Below are 27640 nucleotides of genomic sequence, written 5' to 3' on the forward strand. Positions count from 1 at the left end.
GGCCACATGAAACTTAGTTCGAAGGAGAGATTGTTGGGTGTGCGAACCAAACCCTGCATTGGTAGCTGAAGGGACTGGGAGGCTACGTATAAGATGAAGGATATCCATCTCCTTAGCCACGTCATCACCCTTTATCTTGCAAATTATTGAAATGTACCTGTACCGATGTACGCTCTCGTATCTGTTGATGATAAAGGCCTAACGTGTTCGCCCAGAGTGTATTACCCTTGTAGGAAATCAAAACGATCGTACTTTTGTACTCAACGTCACGAGGGTCATTATTCTCGACGACGAATTTGATAGTCAAGTTATGAACAGAAAGGGATGTATACTTATTGTATTATGCCTATTTCAAATATGAAGGACCATTAGTGCTATATGTGAAAGAAGAAGGATGATTTTGAGTTTAAACACAAAGTCGAGGGATCATTTTGAGCTTTTATAGATAAATGTATACCGGTGTACATACAATAAACCCTTGTGATTCAGCCTTCCCTGGGCCCCGCGCACAGCGGGAGCTTTAGTGTGCTGGGATACCGTTTAGTATATTTGTATACATTTTTTGAAACTGATATATCCACTTGGGATACACTATACTACTATTCTTCTAACAAAAGTTCCCTTCGATGAGCTTTAGTGCACCGGATTGCCTACGGTCAATGCTAGGATCTGCAAATCACGCCACTCGAAGAATTACTGCAAGTCGCATACCTGCAAAATCGGTCCCAAAGACGAAAAAGGTAAGCTACGAACTAAAAGAAGAAACCGGAGCAGAAAATGAGCAGCTGCATCGAAATATCAAGCCACAAAAGAATGCTTATTCACAAGAATATACAGTGTAGTCCCACAAAATCGGGATAACGAGGGTAGAGCATAAGCAGCAGACCTAACCCCCTACCGCAGAGGTAGAGCGGCTGTTTCCAATAGACCCACGGCTTAAGGAAAACCTGTCTAAAGCAGTTCAGAAAAAAGAATAAACGGAAGTGAAAGCATAAGAAAACATTTTGAATGCTAACTACAGCAAAATAATACGATAATTGAAGTACAAAAAACATGTACTCGTATTAAATTCGTCTTTACCAGTACTATTATCGTTCCAGCAGTGCCTCTCGGATGCCATTGAAGCGTTGAAAAAGTATGAAATTTGCACAACCAGAATACTCATTTGGAAGTCCTAGGATATCATAGGATCGGATTGATAATTCAGCTCGACCTGCTCAACACTGGCATAAAGAAAGGAGACGATTCACAAGAAGCACATCAAACTTTAAAAGACGAGAATTGACAAGAAAAAAGGGAAGGAATGAAATGACAAAAATACGATTATTTTTAGACCCTTATGTCTAGTTTATGGTTTCATCATTACAAAGACTAAGCAAGTGTTGTCCTAATGAAACGGCAGATAGTTAAGTATAACATTCACTCCTGACTGCCGCTGACTGATTAAGACTAAAAGCTAGTAGTGAGACTTCGATTCTGATGCCCTATCTTGTAAGAACCTCTAAAGCTATGTCTGACGTAAAGTCTTAAGAGTTTTTACTTCTCTAGTATCCCTACAATAACGACATACTAATCCCACAAGTGGGGTCTGAGCCTCTGAGGAGGGTAGTGTGTACACGGACCTTACTCCTACCTAAGGAGGTGGAGAAGTTGTTTCCAATAGACCCTTGGCTCAAGAAAATAATAGGTGAAGAAACTAACGCAAAATACTAAACAAGGCATGACAAAGCATTCTGAAAAAGAAATAGTATCCCATCCGGCAAATAAGGCTTTCGTTATGTTGTTTCGTTAAAACAAAAAGAGAATTTGACTATATGAATAGTTTTTGGTGATATTGCTGTGATCCTATCTTATTCTTCCTTTCCGTCCTGCATCAGCCGGACGCAAAGATATGCCAAAAGACTTTCGCAGACTAATCAGTTTTCAACCTCTCTAATTTCAACCTCTAATTCAAATAATTACAACGCACATAGAGGATATCATTAACGTTAAAAGAATAAAATTTCATGCGAAAAGTGTAACAATTACCATTGCCGAAGTTTAAACATCCCAGTGCCTATCTGCATTGGTATTCCCATGATGATACATTCGCTGACGCCTTCTATCTTATCATCCCTTCCATTTACGGATGCATTAAACAGGTGGTCAGTTGTCTTCTCAAACGAAGCTAACATCAGTACGCTATCTTTCATTTTCTGAACGCCGTGTCTAGTTATACCCAGGATTTCACCCTACGATAGTAACGAAGAATGTCGGTTAAAGCTTGGATATTGAAAGCCTCCAACGTGTTTTTGCACGAGGACCACTACCTTATACGTCATCAGATCTGCAAGAAGCATCATGTGCCGCAAGTCGATTGTCATTCCATGACTTGACATGGTATAATTGATCTCATCGATAATCGAGACCCGTGCTGCTTCAATGCCTAGAGTTTGCTGCACCTCCATTATATGATTGCTCTTTGTATTACGTCCATCAACTCCTTCAATGCCCATTACGGCTAGGAGACCAGTACTGAAGAAAAGAAACCTCGTTATAACAACATTTCACTAGAACATCCTGATTTTCTCTAGAACCAATTTTTCATGTTATAACAACATTCGACCTATAACGGCAGTGACACTCATTATAGCGGTACATTCCTTGTAAATTATCTTTGTATAGCAGTCATACTCAAATATAGTGTAATAACGTTTTGTAAGAAATATATTATGTATAAAAATAAAATATTAAGTAATATATTTATGATAGTCATCATTAGTGTCGTGTACATAGTAAATTTCAAGTACAAATATCAAAAAAATTTACCCAACTGACCACGACCTAATGATGTAGAATGTGGAAGAAGCCGTACATAAAACTTACCCTTCGACAAGCAATTCGTATGTTTCTCCTTTGACATCACTTTTACGATCCTTTTGCTGTTCCTTGTTCACCACGGCCCTTTGAACCATAGTAATACCCTGACATGCCGAGAAGATTTACAAATATAAGTCATCAGAATAGTTCAGAACTATGTTGCTCGGACTCTTCAAAAATGTCAACAGTTTGGGTTCTTCAAGAGTAGTGTATCTTTTGGAGAATTCGACTCAGGCGCAGCACCAAAAGTGAAGAGCTCTGATAACCGAGACTTAATTTAATCTAAATATTGATAATTGTCGTACCTTCACAACAACGGAAGGAAGCTTATTTTTCAGCCGGTGCAGTTCGAAATGCAGTTTATCTTTATCAGCGTGAGGAAAAACTTCTAGCTTCCTGGGATTCAAAACTTTTACTTGCTGCAGCAAATACGAATTTCACTCAACAGGATGTCATTGATCGATAAGCAGAGAAAGAGAATCACAAACTTATCTTACATGTTCCTTCACTTTTAATTTTGAAGTCAAAATCGATTGCTTGACGGTGTAAGCGTCAATACACAGTTGTGACACCTGAATTGTCTCCATATCAAGTGAAATAACAATTGATGCTAATCGAGATGCCATAACAATCTTTATACTCTTAGCCACCTGCATAGGAAATAAATGTTCTATTCACAATGAACTTAGTTCAACGCCACTATGAAAACCTTGTAAATTTATTGAAGAGGTTTGAATGAAAAAGAAATGGCAAGAATTGTAACATATCCCTCTGAACAGCTTCAAGTAACACTTTCAATATTATGCATAATATTTTACATATAGCTTTTCACAAGTTATATGTATAGTAGTCGGAACGGTTGCATAAGTTAACTTGTAGAGTAGTCGTATTCCTTCCACAGATCAAGATTCTCTCCGAAAAATTACCAGAATAAGGACAATTAAAGTGCCAATTTAGGCATTAAGAGGGTGTTTGGCTAAGTGTATAAGTCGGTAAAACTGGCTTATAAGCACTTTTTAGCTTATATACGTGTGCGTATAAGTCAAAGTCGGTCGTAAGTTGATCATCCCCAACTTATGGCTTTTCAGCTTATAAGCACTTTTGCTTCGGCCAAGCATTTTACTGTTTTATCTTAATATGTTTTCTAATTCTCAAAATATCTTTCCCTTACGCGGATATTTTCAAATTATAAACTTTTTCAAAAAGATTTAAGGGTTTTTTAGTGAAACAAAAGAACAGCTAATCAACGTTTTTTTAACCAAACACATCAATTGCTTATTAACAGTTTCAACACTTTTATCCAAACACGTAAGATCTTATTTATAAAATCAATTTCAGCACTTAGAAATGCTTTTCGGCACTTGAAACTTGAAAGTTATCAGCTATTTACAATCAGCTAATCAACACAAGCTCTAAGACAAAAGATTTCGTAAATACAAGCAACTTACCTGCCCCAAAAGAGTTTTTTCAATACGGGCTTTAATCATCCTTGCGACAGTCAAATTAGAAGAGGACAGAAGTTTTGCCGTAATAATAGGAGTCGTGATATTTTTTGCTGCATTTATGATTTCTTTTATTCGAGGAACTCCAAGTGTAACATCTATCAAAGAGTTAAAGAAACAGGATAATATGATTAAAAAGTAAGTTAGACTAACCAAAAACCGTTTTGATGATACAGACTTAAGCTCAAAATAAACAAAGGATACTCATGCTTGCAACTCCAGCAAAGTGAAAGGTTTTTAGCGTCATCTGTGTCCCAGGCTCCCCGATACTCTGAGCTCCAATTGCACCAATTGCAGTTCCAGATTCTAGTCTTTTTAGGTGATATCGAGAGATGCACGTGTTGAGGAACACCTACAAACAAGCAAGGAAAACTAAAAACCCACACATATGCACAATGCTATTAGTAAATTTATGGTCTGGAGAAAATTAAAGATCGTCTTTTTCTTTTATATTCCACCGCACATACTACTTTTTTCATCGTTCTTGAACACATACGACTTTTGAAAAACATTTTGTATCCATATTTTCTATATTTTAATCGAAGGGGAGCCTTGGAGTAACTGGTAAAGTTGTTTCCATGTGACCAGGAGGTCACGGGTTCAAGCCTTGGAAACAGCCTCTGACAGAAATGCAAGGTAAGGCTGCATACAATACACCCGTCTGGTGGGCCCTTCCCCGGACACCATGCATAGCGGTAGCTTTAATGCACCGGACTGCCCTTTTATTTTCTATATTTTAATTAATAGAGTGATATGCAAATATAAGTACACTGAATCCACTTCGCAAAGCAAACTATCCCACAGATAATGTTTAGATTGATCTACATGAAGTTTCACTAAGGAGAAACAAAGATTTAAATCTTGCTTGTCCTTGCTATTTATTTATTTTTTTATTTTGTCAATCGGAAAACATCTATCAAGTTATATAATATCACTTCTGAATAACTAATTTGCATCATCATCAATGACGACGTATTATAACAAAAATTCATATCTTAAAGGACAACCAACAAAAAGTGAAGAGTTTCGTAAACAGTTTTGTCAGTAAACCACTTATAGTTGGAGCAAGCAATTAACCCAAAAATCCTCCGAACAAGTAACAAGGAACTTCTGAAGCTATTTACCTGTAGTTGCTTCTTAGTAATACCAGATATGTTTAACGCAATGTTCTCAAGATATTCACGGCCATCCCCTGCATACTGCTCTTCACCCAATAATAGTACTTCCCGTAATTTTTTCAAAGTTTCAGCTAAATTTTTAATCAAAAAATCTGACAGCGAAGCACGGAATGCCTCTGAGCAACCGCCTTCAGGACTCATATCATGATATGAGAGCCTTTCATTGACTATCCCGCAGATTTCTGAGTAAGACAAACTCTTCTCACCTCCAGGAGGACATGTTGCCTGTAAACAGAAATTATTATCAAAATTTTATAATCTTCACCATGAGAATATTGAAAATTGAATTGTTTTTTAATCAGTTATGTTAAAATTGAAGTCAATACCTTAACTTTCATAAATAATCTGCTAAAGTTCAGAGGACGTCCTTTCTTCTCTTCCATCTGTGAAGGATCCATGCCATCATCACCATACATGAACTGAACTATACATGCGCTAGCATTTCGTACAGTGCTGTCATAATAAACGGCAAGATCCTCTAAAGCTTTCATAAGTCGACGAGACATGTATCCGGTGTCAGCAGTTTTGACCTGTAGCAATTAAAATGGATGAACATCCAATACTGACAAAACTTTAGCCTTATACTTCAACGGAAGACATCAGCAAGAATTTTTTTTTTATATATATAAGGATTTTATTTAAAGGGTACCAAGATCGCATAGCAAAGGGTATATGACTTCGCAGCAAAATCCATAACCCAACGCTACATATTATCTCCTACCAAGTACAAAAAGTCCACATACTTATCCATCATATTTGAAGTGCTGCTATAACACCAAAAGTACCGATTTTTAATGCATTTAAGTGCAGTCTACGGAATCCTATGTTACATGCACTCTCATATTTGATAAGGGTGTGGTAAGTATCCGATGCGGGTATGTGCAGTCTTTTGTCAATTTGGGTGCATCTCAAAGAACCTACATGCTTCATCCACACTCATCTCACATCCGTTACATAGAAGTAAATCACGACAGACAAATGAAGAATTCAAGTTAGCATATATTATGTCCGAATGAGAAATAAATAATACAACCCACATATAAATCGAAAGAGGAGATCCTTACCGCCGTATCAACAAGCCCTTCTCTTCCTCCCATTGTGTGAAAAAAGAACTCAGTTGCTGATAAACCGTCAAAAAAGGAATGAGCTACAAACCCCTTAGCCTGGATCACAAACAAAACTGTTCTCAGCACTCCATGAGTGTACATACATGCATTTTCTAAAATTGAGTGCATAAGTAACAGCAATAGTTACTTTAGCCTAAGTTGCACAGACTCTCCAAAAATGTTGTCGCACCTGCATCGGATCCTCCGAAAATGCACTACTTTTGGAGGATCCAATACGCACCTGACGGCATTTTTGAGGGTCTCAGCAACATAGACTTTAACATCCTTTCCTAAAAAGGGAAAAACTGCAATTGATGGATCTGAATGAACCATTAAAAGGATAAAACCAACTTACATAAAACATAATCAAACTAAGATGTTAGTTTGGTTGGGGTGTAAGGGGTTGAAAGAGTGAATAAGATGTTCTTTTAATCCCACAAAATTTGACGGAAATAAACAAATTGAAGTTTGAAGTCTTTTGAACCGTAACAAACAATATGAAGGTAATCATCTATTAAAATGTTTCAAGTGTTAAGGGCTAGAAATTACTTTGGCAGAATAGATAGACCAATAGTCAACGAGTGGGCAAGTGTGAAGTTACATTGGTACAATAGACAGAAAAATGGTCACTACCACTATCTGCTAAATGCATATCTCACCTAAGTATTCAGGCAATCATTTAATAGTACAAGTACAACCACCGATGTGTATGAGAAACAACTGTAATGTGTGGTCCACTGGAATAACTATAGATGAAGATGCAGTACTGAAGAATTAGAAATGGAGCCATCATAACTGTCGGCAATACACTGATGCAGCTAAATTGATTGAATTGAGACGATTAATAAAAAGAAGAAAGTAAAGAAGGTTAACACAATTAGGCCAGGACTAGGGGGATGTTCTCAGTGATCCCGCCTACTACTAATACAGGTAGTATATAATGAAAGATCTTGAGCTCTTGTCAGACGAACAAATGACTAAGGATACAGAACATAACAGGAAAAAATGTAGCATGAAGTACTCACAGCTGGAAATTTTGATTTGAACGGAAAATGAGGAAGACTTCGATCTATGAATCCATCAGGAGCACGACGGCCACCAACGGACTGCTGACCAACACACGCAATCATCTGACTAATGTTAATTGGGGATCCTTTTGAACCACACTGTGACATGATTAGAGGACTATTCCTCCAGTGTAGTGCTTTCATACAAATCTGTCAAAAAATTGATATTCAGGAAAATTCGTTCCACCCCCACGTATCAAAATGTGGCAAAAATAAATTATTAAACATCACAACAACTATACTTCGGGGAAAAAGGTTCAAAAGGAAAGAAAAAGACATCAAAGAAAAATGTCTTCAAACACTCAAAATTGTTTGCTATAGGCCTTAGATGCAAAATGACCAATCAACTTCTTTTTTCCACAGATTGGTGGGACCATAAGACGACAACTTACTTTAGGAAAGAAGATTCTCATTACAAATTGGCACTGTCACTGGATGGGCTCTCTTTTTTATCGAAAAGATAGTATTCTCCAGATCAAGGACAGGAATATAATGTAAGAATCCACATATAATTGGACAAAAATTGACGATGTCTTAAAATGATTTATGCAATTTGGCAAGGGTTTTGTTCCAATGGTCCCCAACCCAAATTCAAATAAACACAAGGCATATACTTTCTAAAATGAGCTTGAATGCGCCAAACTCTCCATCATATTCTCTAAATAGGAGTTTCATGGCTTCGCGATCGCTCAGAGTGAGCAGATGAAGCTTGATCAAAGGAATGACAACTTCGGTAGGGTATTTCCTTATACTTATCGAGAGAGGACTCAGCAATGTCAGGGAAACTGAGGTTTAACCAGAAGATATAGACTGGTTAGGAGAACAATTAAGAGAATGGTCAAGCTTTCAATTAAGACACTCCATATCAACAGAAGCTGATGATGACCATCAGAATTCAGCAAGCAGGCACAAGGTAACTGATGAATCGAACTTAACATCATGAGATATGGTTTATGCAGATTGGCTTCTGGTGTTCCATTCTAGTTGCTATTACATGAACAGCAATTCTGTCAGCAGCCAAGAGTAACTCATTTTCCTTCTATAATTACTGTTCTATGTTTACAAGTTTAGCACTTAGCCTTGTGTTAAATGTTTGAAGATTGTGGCTAAGCTCTCCTTATCCATGTTTTCCCTCCTTTTATCTGTCACGGGAGCTGGGAAGAGATCTAAGACCGGAAGGTTCTACTAGCACGAAGGAATTCACAAGCAATATACCTGTTTTTGATAAGATAAAAGCCCTACAGGAAAAGACTTTTAGAGGAAATAAGTAGCACATGACAAGATACATCGTTCTTACTTTTCCTATGTCGTCACGAACTTTATTCAGCGACATAGTTACTTCAGCCTCCAGAGTCTGCGCAGCATCACAGCCTGGTTGTACAGCAAGCTTTCCTTCATTAAATTGTTGAATACAATCTTCACATTTCTTGTAATTTCTATCAATCTCTCCTTGTTTTTGCTTAACTAAGGTTTCCCCAGGTGTGACATCATCAATACCTATGGAAAATCCATGATTTCCAATCCACCGAGCACTAGCAAGACATGAAAAAATCAGTGACAGTGATTCTAAAAAAATGAAAAATGCAAAAGCAATTAGATCCAAGATGGTTGACACGAAAAGAGAGAACTTAAAGTGCATCCTTCTTTGAACTGCGCACACAATTTAATCAAAATTAAAAAATACCAACTGCGTATGAACTTGGTGCTAGAATAGTCAAAATCAACATAACTAATAGTTGAGGTGTATGCAAGTTGGCCCGTACACCACGGTTATCCAAAAAAGAGAACAACAAATTCCAGCATCCAATAATGTAGGAATATACTTTTTAAAGCTAAAACAGTCAAAAAAATCAATAACTGAGAAAATTTCCGTTCACCTACTATAACCAAATGGTAACCAGACAGAAGTTTCAACTTCATTCGGAACCAACTCCAAGTAATAAAGACATAAATTCTGTGGCATTGGAACCTTGTCCATGAAAAATTGAAAGTCGCTAATCATGTATTTCATCCAAAAGTCTGAGGACCAACTACAAAGATGATGTATGAAGTATTCTCCTTTAATGACAGCTTTAAAAGAAATTTCAGTTGACAACAAATGCGGAAGTAAATGGTTGATATGAATCTAACTAACACACCTTAACTTTGCAAGCCGATTCATGCATGTTGCAGCAGCATGGGACTTGTAGTCTCTCAACAGAACAGAGTACAAACCATCTTTATTTCCGTTTCCTGTTGTCATCTCACACAATAACAACTATTGTTATCTCATTATGAAAAAATTATTGAACATTTGAAAATCGTAAGTTCAAACAAATAAAGTTTCTTGCCATGCATGAAATGTTACATGCACCTCGGAAGGATCAACAGAATCAAATTAGTTAGCAAATAAGAAAAAAAAAAAACATGTCAGTTTTTACAAGTGGGTACTGAGTACTAAAGGTAAACTGACCTAATGTAGCCTTCCCAAGTTGCCCGCTGATCAGTTCGCTATTTCGGAAATAAACAAATCCATCACTTGGGCACATTGTTTCCTCTTTTCCACTGTAACTCTTTTCTGTTACTGTTAGGTTTACATAAACTCTCATCTTTGAATATGGACGCAATAGCACACCAAAGAGTTGTTTCCCAGTCCAAAGCTCAACCGGCTGTAAAAGGCCATCTCAGTCATTTCAAAAAAGATGGAAACAGAACGCAATAAATATCACCAACTATCAAAAAAAAAGGAAGGGAATGCATGATGATTTTGGTTAGTGTTAGGATCCATATCCCCGTCCAAATCAAGTATCTAGGAGGAAAGATGACTTTTTTTGCTTCAGCCAAAAAGCTTCAAAGATCAAAATTTCAATCAAATATCTTTAGAATTTTAGCAGTGTTAACACAAAAAGGGTTACAGGGATACTAATAGATTCGTGTATAGGGCAACAACCTTCCTCACTTACTCTACGTCATCTAAGAACTAAATAAATAAAAGGATATAAAGAAAATAAGGGAAGAAATTGTTGACGCAACTTAACTGCCCCCTTCCTTTCTCTAAGAACCTCTCTCGAGAACCACCTCGATAACCCCTTGTTCCTTTTCTTCCTCTTGATCACTCTTATCTACTACTTGGCCTGACATATAATCTATTGTGAGAGAGAGAATTGGTCATATGTGGACTATTCCCCGCACAAATTCCGCCAATGACATGCCCTCATGACACATGGGACAAAAAAAAAAAGGCAATTCCAGAGTATTCTTTTTACAAAGACCTAATATTTACTAACAGATGGAAAGAGGTGCCAATGCAAACTTGCAAAAGCTAAAAGTGGAAATCAGCTTATGGTGTGGGTAAGAAAGCTCCATAAAGAGCAAATCTGTAAAAGGTTGTTACCACTTGCCATAATGTAAAAATGCAGGTTCACATATGCTTAACACTTGTGAAATGTACTTTGCATGAAAAGTAAATCATAATTGATTTATTCTTGATAACCAACCACTCAGTTCAAATGTTGAATCTGTGCAATTGCCACTTTTGGATTTTTCAAAGTCCGTCCTTATTATGCCTGACCAATTATTAAGCAAGTTGAATACATGAAAGGAACACATAGAGGAACAAAAGGAGGATCAAAGAAAATGGGATGTTTGACAAAAGCTTCATCAATCAGGCAACAAACAGGAGTAAAAGTTCACACTCTTTCGAGGGTTAACAAACCTTAATAAATGCTGGAGTTGGTAAATCAATCGGATCCATTGCGTCACCCATATATGAGCATATAAGTGTAAAGGAAGCACGATCATAGAATGTGTCCTTCCTCGTAATGAGAAAGGAAGACGTCAGAAAATCCTGGGTAGAAGCAACCAAAATTTCTCCACTCTTCGGAGTGCATAAATTGTTTTGAACCTGCATTTTCATCACAAATACATGAAGGGGAAAATTTTGATCATAAACATTATACCAAGCAAATTACTTCTTTTAAATTTGAATACACGTGAAAATATTAGTCAAAACAGATTTTGTATCGGTTGGATAGTATTGACTATATTTCTGTATTAGTCCACCCCAAAAGGTTGACATATACCCCAACACATCAAAAGTTTACCCTCAATGAACTAGGATGCGGGACTTCCTCGGCTGGACCTCTCTTTCAAGTTTCAGCATTACTATTATTTCAAACACTTGTCTAGCTAACTCAATACACTACATATACATGTTATCCATATGTCAAGTAAAGATGGACGGAAGGAGTAAACTTACCCCCATTAACATAAGAGCCTCTGTCCTCGCCTCTTCTGTTTGTGGCACATGCATATTCATCTCATCACCATCAAAATCAGCATTATAAGGGTTGCATACAGATTCATTAAACCTCAAAGTACGCCATGGCATTATCCTTGCCTGCAGGAAAAAATAAAAAATTTAAAATTTGAACAGAATGATCCAAAGGCTCCAGTGCCTGGACATGAATCAGCAAAATATTTGTTCACGCTTTTTGATCAAATAATAGTCACCCGGTGAGACATAATTGACATTCTATGCAGACTTGGCTGTCTGTTAAACAGGACTATATCTCCATCTTCTAGATGTCGATCAACGATATAACCAAATTTCAATTCATCAGCATGACGCTTTCTAGAAGAGAACATCAACGATCTGCATTATACAATTAAGACAAGCTTTAGAAGATTTATGCATGCAATTTATAGGAAGAGTTAAAAAAAACTACCATCTTACATTTCAGTTCCATCGGGATGTCTGATAAACTTTGCACCAGGATACTTATTTGGTCCATTACGAACACATTGCCTTAACTTCTCTATATTGTGCTGTGAAACTCGCTCAGGATATGTTAAAATTCGAGCCATCAGTATTGGAATGGCAACCTGCATATGCATTTGTGATTCGCCCTTCATGGTAAAATAAAATGATTAATATCGATCAAACACTAGTTCCATGCCAGACCTCTGTAATTTTCAAATTTGGATCAGGAGATATGACAGTTCGGCCAGTATATTCCACACGCTTTCCAGAGAGATTTCCACGGAATCGTCCCTGCTTTCCTTTAAGACGTTGAGTGAAACCACTCAGTGGTGTAGTTGCTTGCATCTGTACTGGCACTCCACGAACATCACTGTTTATATATTGTGCAACTTCCATTTGCAGATTAATCCAAAGATTCTGTATCAATGTTGTAACGACGAGTAAGCAAAAAAGAACAGGTCTGAAGAAGCATAAATAGACAGAAAATAGCTGGTACACACACATCAACAAATTGACAAGAATTCATGCAGAGGACATAAATTTCAAATATCTCTAAGGTTTGGAAAACCCCTGCCTGTTACACACCATGAGTGCAGCTTAAATGGACACTTGCTGACATAAATCTCAAAGGGAAAAGCTCACACTTAACATTTCCGTAACTATGTCAAACCACAACAACAACAACAACAACAACAAACCCAATGTATTCCCACATAGTGAAGTCTGCGGAGGGTAAGATATACGCAGTCCATACCACTACCTCCAGAGAAGTAGCAAGGTTGTTTCCGATAGACCCCCGGCTCAAGATAAGATAAGTAATCACAACCGTACAAAACGCATGGAACAAGATGGCAAGACCTAAAAACGCCCCTACAAACCAATATCAAAAAATTCAAGATCATTTTCTGGTGTTCCACCAGGAAACACACACAACGGGATTGATATCTAGACTCTCAACTGATGGTCGTATTGTTAAATAAGACCATAAAGAGAAACAGGCACATCCTTCAAAAGGAGATAAATGGGTGACGTAGTGCCAAGAGTTAGAAGAACTAAGAGAACCACCAGACAAATCAAGTTAAATGCTAATGCAGCAGTTAGATTCAAAATCTACCCTACACTACCCTGGCCATCTAATCTTGAAGAGACAGTAGTTTGCAATGGCGTGTCTGAAAATACCAAGATTTAACAATAGCACAACCTTTTTTCCATTTCAACAGTTCAAAAACAATTGATAAATAATTTACCTAACGTGGGTTAAAAATTTAGTATAGTAGCTCTCTCCACGGGTATGTATGGATAAATTCTCGATCAATATTAAGGAGGTAAGGAGGTCAATTTGGAAGGTAGATGCAATCCTAGTATTATTATTCACCCCCGAGGACAACTTTATCTGCTAAACCAGATAATACAAAAGGACTAACCCAAATGTGCAGAAGTGCACAATATATGAAATAATTCCCATCAGTTATAATGTGCATGGTACTGCATCCTGAATATTTTCAAGAACGTATCTAACATGGAAATAAAGTTATCAACTGGTTCTTTTCCACCGTGGGCGAAAGCTGATGTTAGAGAATAAAATGCAGCAATTACAATCTGATAATGAGAATTACAATCTGATAATGAGTTGACAACAACGGCATGGTGAAAAAGAGCTGACCAGAAGCAGAAATAGAAAATTGCAACCTGCAACTAACTACTGCCACTGTAACTTGGATAGACCTCCCAATTTCTACGCTCTTGGCTTCTTAACATGATTGCATCTTTTTCACTACGACACTGCCTTCCACTACAACCCCGTACATTGAGATGATCTCCTAGTTACTCTACTACGAGTTACTAAGAAGTCTTCAACTATTCTGATCGTGGTACACACCTTAGAGCAGCTCTATGCAGTTCAAACATAATCACCTCTTTAGATCATTCTGTAATATTCCAGTGGTTGCCGCAAGGAATGACGTCATAGGTTAGGACACAAAGCTTATCTATTCCTAAAATAAAATAGTGGATTCTATAACAGCATTCTGCCTTTTCGAAGACTGAGCACTCGTGGCATACACTTGGCCCTTTGCTTTAGAAAGAGTTATAAGGCATGGTTCATCAATTTTTTTGGTGTGAGAATTGCTTCACCTAGTTTGCTACAGAAGGAATGCTTAAATTATTTAGGTAGCTCTGTGACACACCCTAAAAAAAGTGGGTCTAATTCTTTTTCTTGGACCTTGACATGATGTGCTGCTAGTATATGACCTCAAGTAAAGAGGGCGAAAGAACTGGTAAGTCCAACCTAAAGACTAATCAATAGATGAACTGATCCCAAAACCTTTAAAAGCCCCGCTGGATGCCCTTATCAGATGTGAGGCTCTATATAACTTACACATAACTTGGTTTTCAAGGTTCACAAGTGGACTTGAATGTGGAACTATAAATGAGAGCCATGAATAATACTAGGGCATCATACACTAGGCGAGAATGTGTCATTTCCTTCATATGATTTTGGAAAATTCTCACCTTACTACAAATTTTTGGAAGCCCCAAGCTCCAACTTTTTTCCCTTGGTATGAGTGTCTGGCCTAATTCCTGTGGATGGATTTCCAATGTTGGGGCCCAACACTATTTAAACGCTTCACATGTCCAATCCTGGGCAGGGGAGGGGCCGGGGTGTGAGAGTGCTACAAATTGGTGAGAGAACTCATTGTTTGTATTCTTATACGTGTCATGTACAATCTTCGTTGGATGAATTAGCTTTTGGGGTTGAATTTGATCCAAGGTCAAGTTTCTTCATAACCAACAAAGACTGGCTCACATACCACATTAAAGCCCTAAGAATTTAACTGAAACCCTTCATGGAGAGGGTGAGGTAGCCCATGATCTTAATAATTAAAATCTTCCTTCAGGTGCTCTTATATCTAAAGAGATTTTATATAACTCCAAAACATCATTAAGAAGTGTGACTAAATGAAATCGCTGTTAACACTCCAAACTATTCTTGTTGCAAGAAAACCAACCAAACATAGCCACCCACAGTTATGGGAAGGAAGTCATAATAATATTAGGCTTCTCAACATCAATTTTAAGAAAAATAGACTCCTAAAACGTCTCCTGCTTGATGCAAAAAATTTTGGCAAAGAGTGAATTATAATAGATATCAAAATATGCTTTATACTTCTCATCAAGTACACAGTTCAACTATAACACAACAACATTGCAGCACATACTGAATATAAAGTCCAGGAGAAACATGTTAAAAGTTCCATCTAATTAACAACCAAAAAACAGTTACAAAAAAGTGATAGTTGAAAACACTGAATCATTGACTTTCAAAAAGAGCAGGAAGCCAACTGAAAAATACCAGACTCCTACTGTAAGGATTGGGATCAGACATCTCTTCGAGAAGACCAGCATTTGCAAAAATAATTTTCTTAAGCCTCTCCGAAATGTCATTCTCATTGCTGTGTCAAGAAAACCAAACAAATTCAGGAGTTATCAAATATATTTGAAACTTAACATGAGAGAGAATAATACTGCAAAGGACAATGCCAGGCTTCAAGTGGTAATTAACACTTGAAGAAGAATAACAACAACAACAACAACAAACCCAGTGTATTCCCACTTAGTGGGGTCTGGGGGGGGTAAGATGTACGCAGTCCATACCTCTACCTCTGATGAAGTAGAAAGGCTGTTTCCGAAAGACCCCCGGCTCAAGTCACGAGATATCACACAAACACAAACACTTGAAGAAGAATATTGACCATAATCTCAGGATTGAATTTTCATTGAATAAAAACTACAATAACAACAACAACAACATATCCAGGTAATCGCATAAGTGGGGTCTGGGGAGGATAGAGTGTACGCAGACCTTACCCCTACCTTAGGAGGCAGAAAGGCAGTTTCCGATAAAAATTAACACTGGAAATTGTTGATCAATATCAAAATGCAATAAAACTGTGAGGTGTCCAATTAAAACTTATTTAGCCTACATTTGGTCAACAATGCAACAATTTGTTACAAATTGGAAACCATATCCTGATTCCTCCAAATATCCTCCAACACCAAACACTTATTTGTCATGCTCTTACATCTAGGGAAAACATACGATCACCAACAACCTACACCTCAAAAATTTCACATCCCAAAACAAGTTGCGCAGACTACTATGGACCCAAATTAACAGAAAAGAGAACTTACAAATAATTAAAATACTTTCAAGTGTGGAAAAACATTTGTGCAGTAAAGTATCTTAATTGTCAACAAACATTCTAGATCGAAGTAAGAAGTTATAAGACCAAAAAGTTGCATATGACCTCTGTGTTCCACCATCCACAAATACAGAAGGGCGAATTGATATTGGTGGCACTGGAATACTTGTAACAAGGAGTTTTTCTGGTCTATCACTGAGGTAGAGTAACTCACAATCCTGCATGTAGAGCCAGAGAACCAAGCGATAAAAAAGTAGGAAAAAACAACCAAGTGAGTTACTTTAGAAGAAGAATGAAAGAGCGTACAAATTAACAAATATCAAGCAATACCTCATCAGACATATTCTTAAAAAGGGAGTAAACTGTTTTTGGGTCAAGTTCTGGAGGGACACTGACAGAGGACCGGATCTCTCTCTTGTGAGCGATAGCTGCATTAGGCTCGTCCAAGAAACGATTTCCTCGTTCATGTAAGATTTTTATTTGACCCTTTTTCACCATACCTACAAGTAACAAATAGAAGAATAAGATAAACAATGAGATGGTGAGGGTGCTATAACCATGCAAGACCTGAGAGCACCCGCAGCCTCTCCTAATATCTAATCAAAGTCTTCAATTAATCGCTCAAACTGATGAAGACATAATTAAGCAAAAAGATCGACACACCTAGTCATAGATATAGATGTATTTTTTTGGTAGCTTTTTGGTGCAAACTAACAATAGTAGAAGACGTAGATGCAATGCTAGAAACAATAGAAGATCTCCACAATTTGTAACTACACCTGTTGCCCCAACTTAGTGCAAGTATTTATAAAATCTTTTATTGCTTATCAAGAAAATAAAATTGTGCTCTTTCTAACAGATTAAGCATTTAAATGAGATGGTGGCACACTTCAACATGGTACCACAGCAAATAGTTGGCCTAGATTTGAGCCTTACCGCCTCCCATTATTAAAAAGAATTTCAACGTGTTTTAGCTCATGAAAAGAATCATGTCTTCGCATGAGGGGCGTGTTAAAGGCATTTAAATAAATAAAAGTGTGTCCTCACTAACAACTTAATCTTTTAAAAAAGTGAGCAAACTTTCAACAAAAGCTAAATAAATTTTGATATATTTTTTTACGGTAAATAACTTAATTAATAATGGGAAATCTCTCATAAACATTGTCTTTACTCTTTCGTATCATTTATATTGTGATTATACAACAAAAAATAATGCACCATGTTTTTGTCATTTGACTGATTTTTTAAAAAATTGTGACAGAAGTATATCACCATAATATGTAGGGACACTGTTAAGTATCCCACATCGGAAGAGGAAAGGGTCCTTGGTCTCCTTATAAGGCTTGGGCAATCCTCCTCCTCATGAGCTAGCTTTTGGGGTGTGAGTTAGGCCCAAGATCAATTTTCACATGGTATCAGAGCCAAGTCCATCCCAAATCTTTGTTCACCGATAGTGGGCACCCATATATTGTCCACGCTCCAGTTAGCCTGGGCGTGCTGTCCACGCTCCAATTAGCTTGGGCGTGCGGGGGAGTGTTAAGTATCCCACATTGGAAGAGAAAAGGGTCCTTGGTCTCCTTATAAAGCTTGGGCAATCCTCCCCTCCAAAGCTAGTTTTTGGGGTGTGAGTTAGGCCAAAGACCAATTTTCACAGACACAATCCAATCCCCCCCCCCCCCAAATAGTTGCATGGAAAAGCCATTTACACACTTATACTTTACGAGCAACCTAACATCCCCTATCATTCTTTAAAGTGGAACAAACATTATCCCCCTCTCCCCAAAAAAAAGTTGCATGGAAAAGTCATTTTCACACTTATACTTTACGAGCAACCTAACATCCCCTATCATTCTTTAAAGTGGAACAAACATTACCCTAAGTACTGATGTGGAAAAAATTAAATAAAAATGAAAAAGAGGCGAGTGGCAAATCTAAATCCAGCCCCCATCGATTCTTCCTCCCCCCTCCCCCCTCGATGGTGATGTCATACATCGTATTGGTGCGGTGTGTATGAAGTGAAGGTTTGTCTTGTGTAATAAAAATATACCAATGAAACTTAAAGAAAGTTTTACAGAGTGATGGTTAGACTGACGTTGTATGGGGTGGAGTGTAGGCCAGTCAAAAACTTTTATGTTCAAAAGATGCATGTTGCAGAGATGAGGATGTTGAGGTGGATGTATGGGCATACTAGGTGTCATAGAACCAGGAATGGGGAATGAGGTTATTCGAGATACGATGTGAGTGGCCTTCGTGGTGGACAAGATGAGGGAAGCGAGATTGAGATGATTTGGACACATGGTGAGGCGAGGTGTCGACGCTTCAGTGAGGATGTGCAAGAGGTTAGATATAGTAGGTACGAGGAGGGGTAGAGGTTGGCTTAAGAAGTATTAGGGAGATGTGATTAAACAGGGCATGGCACATATTCAGGCTACCGAAGACATGAGCTTAGACAGAAGAATGTGGAGAACGCGTCTTAGAGCAGAAGGTTAGTTGGATAAGAGTTTTGTTGTGCACTAACCGTAGTATAGTAGCTTAGGGTTTAGTCGTAATGTTAAGATGGAGTAGATCCCTACTTTATATCTATCATTGTTGTTATTCTGTTTCAATTATCACACTATTTTGTGGTTGATGATTATTTTTCTAGTAACATTGTTCCCTTGTTAGTTGTTGTTATATTTTCTTCATTGTTTTCCTTCTCTTGAATTTGGATTTGCTACACTTGACTCTAGGGTCTTTTGGAATCAGTCTCTCTACCTCTCTCAGATAGTGATAAGGTCTGCGTACACTTTACCCTTCCTAGACTTTATTTGTGGGATTGTACTAGGTATGTTGTTGTTGTTGTTGTTGCAGTAATTAATGGTGAAGGGAGATGTGGGTTTAAGGATGAACTTGTGGTAATGGTGGTGGTATTTTGGTGGTTTGGGCAGTGGCTAGTAAAGAAGAAACATGGCGACATGGAAAAGAATATATTTTAAAATCTAACAAACAGTGATGTGAAATGACATAGTGGTGATGTGGGGCAATGGCAAAACACCTCCCACCTAAGTCACTTGAACTCTTCACTTTCGAAGGCACACACCCATGTCGACACAACATGGAATAGATATAATTGTGAAATCAACTAATTTTGGGTACTTTGACCAAAATCGTAGGACAAATTTGGAACAAATATAATTGTGAAATCAAACCAAAAGCTAGGGTGAAATCGAAGAAAATGGAGCACCTTGTATATAGAAATTTCTATACAACAACAGCATATCTAGTGTAGTCCCACAAATTTCAATGTCTGTCCTTTTCGTTATATCACCTTCTAGAATTCTCCTCTTAATCAATATCTTCTCCTCAGAATACCTTATAATTTTTTTCATTTGATGTCTCATAATTTAGACATATAAGTCTAATTTTAGATATTTGAATAATAGTTGAATCTCCGCACATGTAACGTACTTCGATATGTACCCTCGAATCTTAAAATCTAGATCATGAAGGATCCAACCTCTAGATTCTCACCCGCGTCAGAAACCACATCGGAGTCGTAGCAACTTAACCTACCACCATGTGACTGGTTATATATGTGTTAGGGTGGCGTTAGCTCCTCTTAAAATACAGATAACGGGTATTAGGTCGTGCGTAAAGTATAAGTGTGTAAATGACTTTTCGACTTTTCCCTAATATTTAACTAAATGATGTTTTTTCATATTTACAAGTTCAAATAATATCCGATCATTTTGAAATCCATTAGGTTATTGACAACAATTTTCCTAAAATTATTTTCAAACGAATGCTCTTTATAATCACATGAAATACATGTTGAATGCACATGCATAATGACTAGTCAATAGAAATGTAAATGGGATCTATATTGAACAAAGGACTAGTTATAGCCAAAACGATGGAGATAGTAATGGAGAAGAATATCATACCATTCATGTATCCGCAATTGGAACATGCGACAGTTTTCTGACCAGTTGTCATGGCAGTACACCTTTGAACGACCTTTTTTTGCAGGTAACTCTTTTTCAAAAACTCAGTTTTCGGATTTCTCATGTTCTTCAAGTATTCTCGACGCTCCTTGTCATTCAGAAGTATCGAGGAGCAGCACTGATCAAGAATGAGTTGCACAAGAAAAATATTAATGCACTACTAGCAAAGTAGATACTAGGCTCTTAATTATGGCAAGAATAAGGGGGGAAAGCCGAAAGGGAATAAAACTCTAATAAGCCATCATAAACTTCACTAATAGTAGTTGTACTTTCTTAAAAAAAAAAAATCTCCAAACCATCACGACACGGGAAACAAGGTGAAATTATCATATCAAATAAATTATGTAGAACACGTTTTAGACCTTCACCATAATTAACCCACCTTACCATGCACCAGGCATCCTTTACCTTCCCTTCTTCCCCCTAAATTAATTCACCTTAAAACTTTTCGTATAAACCAAATCCATCAGAATCCTCTTTTTCTATCCTCTAAATTGAGATATAGCTTACCACCGAAACAAGCTTTTACATGCTAATTTAAAGTTATAAGCAATCGTACTCCCCAAACATCCGATTTACTTTGGTTGTTTTTTCTCATTATGCTACTTAACGTCGCTAAATACTTTTCACACTTCTAAAACTATAATTTAGCATAAAACTATCACAAAATTTAATCATTTAACAACCTAAAATTAAAGTTATAAATGCCTCCTTTTTCAACCAAAGTAATTTCTAACAACTTTTGGGTACTATTTTTCTTCACTACTACCAATATTATGTGGAAGAAAACTTAAATTTTCAGCCATCGTGCCCGTCGTTTACTTTCAGCCAATAGTTTTTTTAATCGTTAAACCACAAATAGACTATTGTTGTATAAGATCAGGAGGAGTTTAAGTTCAAAACAAGATATTACCTTGCATATGCACTTCAAAATGTCCACGACGGTGCCTAAATATCCAACATTATAAACTGGTAGAGCAAGAACCAAGTACCCGTAATGACCTGGACACTCTCTAAAGTTACCATGACATGTTTCACAATGTCCGTTCTTGTTTGGAGGCCCCTGAAATCCAAAAATTCCTATGATCAAGATATCGAAATCAGCATCAAAAGACAAAGATTTGAGACCGAAGATAATTATCAAAGCAACAATTAATGTGATTATTCTTAATATATAAGAAAGCTCATGGTTGTTGCTCCATCATCTAATCTTAATCAACAGAGTTTTATTTAGCCTCTACTTATCGAACTAATATGAATGGCTCACAAATTGTTAGAAATTATAAACCAGTAGATCAGCTCGTTATTTTAAACTAAGATTTCTATCGTGTTCGTTTTACCAAAAAGTCCTTTTGTAGACTTTCTGTTATCGTAAATGCACACCAACAACATAAACTTTTGTTTACAGCGAACTTTATGGTGTGAAAAGATTAAAGTAACAAAAGAGGTTCTGAAGAAATACAAATTCCTGTTTGGAAATTAAAAGGGTGGTCTTATTTACTTTCCCTTTTGGTGCTCACGTAGAACTTTTTGGTCTCTTTGATGATATTTCGGCATATGTTATGCCAGAGTTGCGATTCTCGCCACGCAAAGATCTTATTTCTAACTTATCTCTCCATGCTCAAGAACAGATAGCATGGCATACCATCATATACCCGAAAGGCCGAAAGTAAGATTTCTCTTAATCTAGTGTGTCAAATTGTCTATTTATGAACAGAAGCAAAACGAAATTGCATTTTACTCCCTGTAGCCCCAAAAAGAATTCCAGGGCAACAGATGCACCTCCATACATTGAACCACAAATTATATACTTCTATTTTTTTAGTTGTTGACAAGGGAACACATATCCGCTGCCCTTTGGGTGTGCGCAGGGTAAACCCCGCTCTAGCCTGCAAATCACGCTAGAGAGGTAAGCAGCACTAGGCAAGCCTTGTGCGACGAGCTTGACTGAGAAAGCATGAAAGGCGAACGAGCTGGTTGAGCAGATGATCTCCCAAATGGGAGTCTCAGGTTCGGAATATAAGACGAGTTGGGACCCACCTTCTATCAGTGTTCAATGGGTATGTTGTATATCTGTTCAACTCCGATTATGTGAATTAGAGAGCAAAATGGGGATAAGAAGGTTACCATGTGGGGGTCCAACAAGCCATTTGGAATAGGTTTTTTAGTAGATTCATAATAAGCCGCTTTGAAGACTTCAACCTCAGCTTGTTTCAAAATTTCAGACTCCGAGAAGAGAGAAAATTGAATGCTTTTTCTGTCAAACAATAACAAGAACAATCAAAAAATAATTGATAAAACATTAACTAAACATTCAAAAACCAAAAAACAACAGCCCAATATAGTCCCAGAAGCGGGGTCCATGGAGGATAGAGTATACGCAAACCTTAACGCTGCTCGAGGGGGTATAGAGGTTGTTTCTAACAAGAAAAGCTGAATCAAGAAACCAAAAAAGATTGGTTTTTTTTGTCCAAGTAACCAGATAACATACATATTCAAACACAAATTCAAAAACTCAAATTTTTCAAGATTCAAAATCTATGGCCAAACGGGAGCTAAATTTCTGTCTAACAATAACAAAAAGCAATAAAACATTAACAAATCAAAAATTGAATCAAGAAACCAAAAAAAGATATGTGTTTTTTTTGTCCAAGCAGCCATATAACATACATATTAAAACACAAATTCAAAAAACTCAAATTTTTCAAGATTCAAAATTTATGGACAAACGGGAGCTAAATTTCTGTCTAACATAACAACAACAACAACAACATACCTAGTGTAATCCCACAAAGTGGAGTTTGAAGAGGGTAAAGTGTAGTAGTCCATACCACTACCTCAAATCAATGAAGTAACCCCGGCTCAGGTCATATAACAGTATAACGAACAAAAACACAAAAGCACACAACAAGATGGGATAAGAAGCTGCTAGATACTAAAGGAAACAATAACACAAAACAATAAAAAAATAATAATAAAACATTCAAAAATCCAACAAAACAAAAATTAAGTAAAATTAAACAGTAACAACAACAACTGACATTTTTCTAGGACCAACATCTTCAATGTAAGGTTGTTTAGTAACTTGAATTGTCTCTTCTCTTCTCTTCATCTTTCTGTTCAAGAAAACAATGAATCAATAACAACAGCCCAATATAGTGAAACCCAAAAAGCGGGGTTCGGAGAGGATAGAATATACGACCTTATATAACTACTGGGAAAAACTGAATCAAGAAACCCAAAAAAGATTGTATTTTTTGTACTGTTTGGGGGGTTTAAGGTGGCTAGACAGTTGGGGTTTAAGGTTGTAGGTGGTGGGGGTTATAAATATTTTAACCCTAAAAATATTTCTATAAATAGCGTGCTATGTTTTCTCTTAGCTCAGTTGGTTAGTATTGTTTTAGCTTTTAAGCTGACTTCGAAAGGGTCGTGGGTTCGATTCTTGAAACTATTGTCTTCTTTTGTTTTTTGGTTTTCGATGTCCGGTACGTGTATTGAAAATGGGGGGCTATCAAAAATAGCCTCTTTAAAAGTGGGGCCTGTCGAAAATAGTTTTTTCAGTTCGTATGAGGTAGTAGTATGGACTGTGTACACTTTACTCGTCCTATATCTGGCTTTGTGAGACCTTTTTGTTTTAAATTTTCCTTGTTCGATATCTGAATTGAAAGCGGGGTTCTATCAAAAAGAATGTGTACATTTTACACTTCTCAGACTCCACCTTGTGAAACTTTTTTTTTTTTTTTATTTTCGGTGTCCGATACCTGAATTGAAAGTGGGGGTCTATTGAAAATAGCTTTTCTCTAAAGGCGGGGCCTATCGAAAACAGTTGCATATACTTTACCCTTCTTAGACCCCACTTTGTGGGAATATACTGGGTATGTTGGTGGTGGTGTTTGGTGTCTAGTACTTGAATCGAAACTCGACTGATTATCCGAATTTGTATCGGGTAGGGTCTATTCAAATTTTAGCTTTTGATTTGCCCTTTTTATTATGATTTTGTTTTTTGGTTTTCAATTTTGTGTCCGTATTCATGTCAGAGTCCGGCTAAACCATATTTTACACTTGTACTCTTTTTCTTTAAATAAAAATAAAAATTAAATATTATCTCATTTGTACGACAAAACATGCAATTTTATGCTAGAAAATTGACCTAAATAACAAAAATAGGTCACTTTTGAGTTACAGATGTCACAAGTGACGGGGAATATCAACAACTCGGAGGCTGAGTACCCTCCACTTCTGGTCCTAAGATTGCGAGTTTAAGTTACTAAGGCTCAGAAGTGTCGAAAAAATAGTCGAGTAAATAAAATCTCTCCATTCTTAATTATAAGATCACGATAATTATTGAAAATATTAAACTACGAACCTAAATTTGGTGATTGAAAGCCGGGCCTTGAATTCATAAAATTAAAATTTTGAATCCGCTTCTAATAAAACAGACAAAATTACTTTGAATAATAACATTTTTCTCATTTATTCCAAAATAAAAAATAATTAAAAAAATATATTTGATTGTTATAAACTGAAAATACACAAATATTGTTTGAAGAAAATAATGCTAATAACAAGACTAGGAGACTAATTAAATACTATATAAAAAAAAAAAGTCTTAAATCTTATATCGCTATCGGCAAGGGGCATGATGGAGTGACATATGTTCTTTCATTACGTAACGCCTTTGTTGGGAAACAATTTGTCCTTCTGATGCAAATGTGAACTCAGTCTAACCCCGTATCACATAACAAGGTGGTCAAAACGACGTCGTATTTTTTTCGCAATCCTATTTCTCGTGTAGGCAACGAAAAACTGAGCTTCACGTTTCCACAATAAACTCCCAAACACGATTGATGCATAACGCCCTTTACGTCTACCTGAAAAACCCCGAATCCATTTGTTGTATTTTCCTTAGCGATGGCGTTAGCAACCTCGTTGCCGCCCCTTATCCTGACGATCGAATCATCAAAAGTCGTCTGTACCGTTGCACGCTCTTTTTTCTACTGACGATAAAGATCTAATGTATTCGCCCAAATAATATTCTTCTTGTAGAATCAAGACCATTACGTTTTTGTACTCGACCTCGTGCGACTAGGGTTTTCAACGACGAAATCGATAGTCAAATTCTGAGCAGAAATTAGAGGTGGTGAGGAAATATTAATATTAGAAGATGTGATTGTTTCAATAGAAAATTTGGGATCAGGCTTATTTAAATCCCAAATATTGAAAAAAATAATAGGAAAGACTATGATAATTATTAGTAGAATTATACATACTTTATTCATAACTTGACTATTTGTGAAATATTCGAAGTATAGAATAATTAATATCACCCCTATTTATAATGGTACGAAACCAACTCATGCAACTCTGTTTAGATGTTTTATGGTCTTAGTGTGGAATTTATGGCTAGAGTTATTATCTAATTATTGTTGTTTTCATAAACCGCATCATGATAACTGGGTGGATAATTACTTTGTGTTTAATAATTATTTCATGCATTAGAAGTTGCACGTGTTTTTATCTCAATGTTTGTAGACATTGTGAATCTATGGAAAATTAGTTCTCCCGACAAGTGGTGTTAGCGGGAGTCAGTCATGTCTAGGAGTTATTTTGGGACGTGACAATACTAATACCTCACAGGTGAGGTTGGGAGGCGGGTTGATAGACCCTCGGCTTGAGACCAAACAACCTAGGAAAAAACATAATAGAAGAACAAGAAATAAAAGGTAGTTACAAAACAACGTACAATAGTAGACACAAGATTATCACCAAATAATACCAGCAATAATCTTACCCGAAACCATAAACAACGGCCAAAGCTTCAAGAACAAGACATTGCTTGCGAAACGCTGCAATTACTAGTCCCTTTCCTACTAACCTTCTACGTTAATATGCATCCTCCACATAGGGCAGACCTACGTGAGTGCTGGGGGGGCCCCCGAACCCCCTCGGTAAAAAATTACGTTGTATATAAAAAATATAAATCTATATATCTGTACATATATTAATTTTGAAATGTCTGAATCAAAGGTATGAGGTAGCCCAGTGGTACTGGGTCGATCAACTTTGGCTGCAAGTACCAGCCCATTTCCCAGTTCGATTCTCACTGGGTGCTCACGTCTAGGCACATTCCTCCAATATTTTTTCGGTCTGCCTCTACCTCTCCTAGATTTATTTTTTTCTAAACGTAAGTAACCAGGAATTCCAATCACCGAGAAATATGATGTGATGAATAGGATCTCTCCATATATATATACCTCATGTTTTTTTATCTATATTTTGTGAATACAATAGTTGTCAGTTCATTTGATTTTATCAAAAAGGTCAATTTTTTGTTTTGTTTTTTTCTAGTGTCAATTTTCATAGAAATATGTGAATCTTGTTGATAAAGAACCTTTTCGTTGCGCGGTTTTAAGAGATTCTAGACTCAAAGTTGAGAGTTATATAATTTTTCTCCAAATGTGTTGAGGCACATTATTTAACTGGATATTTTACGAATAAAATTAAACATTATTTTAGAGCGAGCCGCTAGAGTGGTACCAAATCATCACTCCACTCTTGATAGATACTCGCACTGGTGTATGAAGTTTTGCACCACATAAATACTCAAATCAATTAGTCGAGATGCATACACAAATTACCTCTGAACCTTGTCGCTAGGGTTGTTTATTGATAGGTTTGGTTGGGCTTCAAATACTATCCATTCGATTTATCGACTATTAGTTTTTGATTTCTAACGATTTTTTCTGAAATTTCGTGTCCAAATATGTATTTCAGAGTTGCACTCCGAAAAGAAGTAAACAATTTTCATTGCCAAACGCCTCCTATGTTGTTAGATAATCCTTTATTTCTTGAGCTTGCCTCTACCCCTCCTCAAAAACAATTACAACCAACTTTTCACACCTCTTAAACAAGACATCTACATATATTTTCTTCACGTGTCTGAACTATCTCAAACTCACTGTACGTATCTCGTCTTCCATAGGGGCTACTCCCACTTTGTCC

General features: G+C 36.9%; 1 protein-coding gene across 6 annotated transcripts; it reads right to left on the minus strand.

The window, feature by feature from the left end:
* Positions 1-418: 418 nt before the first annotated feature.
* Positions 419-24016, minus strand: LOC107854243 (DNA-directed RNA polymerase III subunit 1). 6 transcript variants are annotated; one of them, XM_016699248.2, is made up of 29 exons: positions 23680-24016; positions 22766-22895; positions 21552-21701; positions 20579-20756; positions 16986-17155; positions 16761-16873; positions 15806-15905; positions 12655-12870; positions 12427-12575; positions 12204-12345; positions 11950-12090; positions 11407-11595; positions 10165-10360; positions 9851-9944; positions 9010-9244; positions 7671-7862; positions 6604-6702; positions 5866-6069; positions 5486-5764; positions 4566-4713; positions 4308-4459; positions 3357-3509; positions 3165-3278; positions 2866-2963; positions 2310-2514; positions 2029-2231; positions 1081-1223; positions 887-947; positions 419-711 (listed from the first exon to the last, which is right to left on the minus strand). In XM_016699248.2, the coding sequence occupies exons 1-27, from the start codon at positions 23748-23750 to the stop codon at positions 1175-1177; spliced, it is 4170 nt and encodes a 1389-aa protein (XP_016554734.1). In that variant the 5' UTR covers positions 23751-24016; the 3' UTR covers positions 419-711; positions 887-947; positions 1081-1174. The 6 variants fall into 6 exon arrangements, with proteins under 6 accessions (XP_016554734.1, XP_047271041.1, XP_016554731.1 ...); XM_047415085.1 differs by having other exon boundaries at positions 836-947; XM_016699245.2 differs by having other exon boundaries at positions 887-951.
* Between the last annotated feature and the right edge of the window lie 3624 nt (positions 24017-27640).

The sequence above is a fragment of the Capsicum annuum genome, chromosome 7 (assembly GCF_002878395.1).
Source record: "Capsicum annuum cultivar UCD-10X-F1 chromosome 7, UCD10Xv1.1, whole genome shotgun sequence".
NCBI lineage: Eukaryota > Viridiplantae > Streptophyta > Magnoliopsida > Solanales > Solanaceae > Capsicum > Capsicum annuum.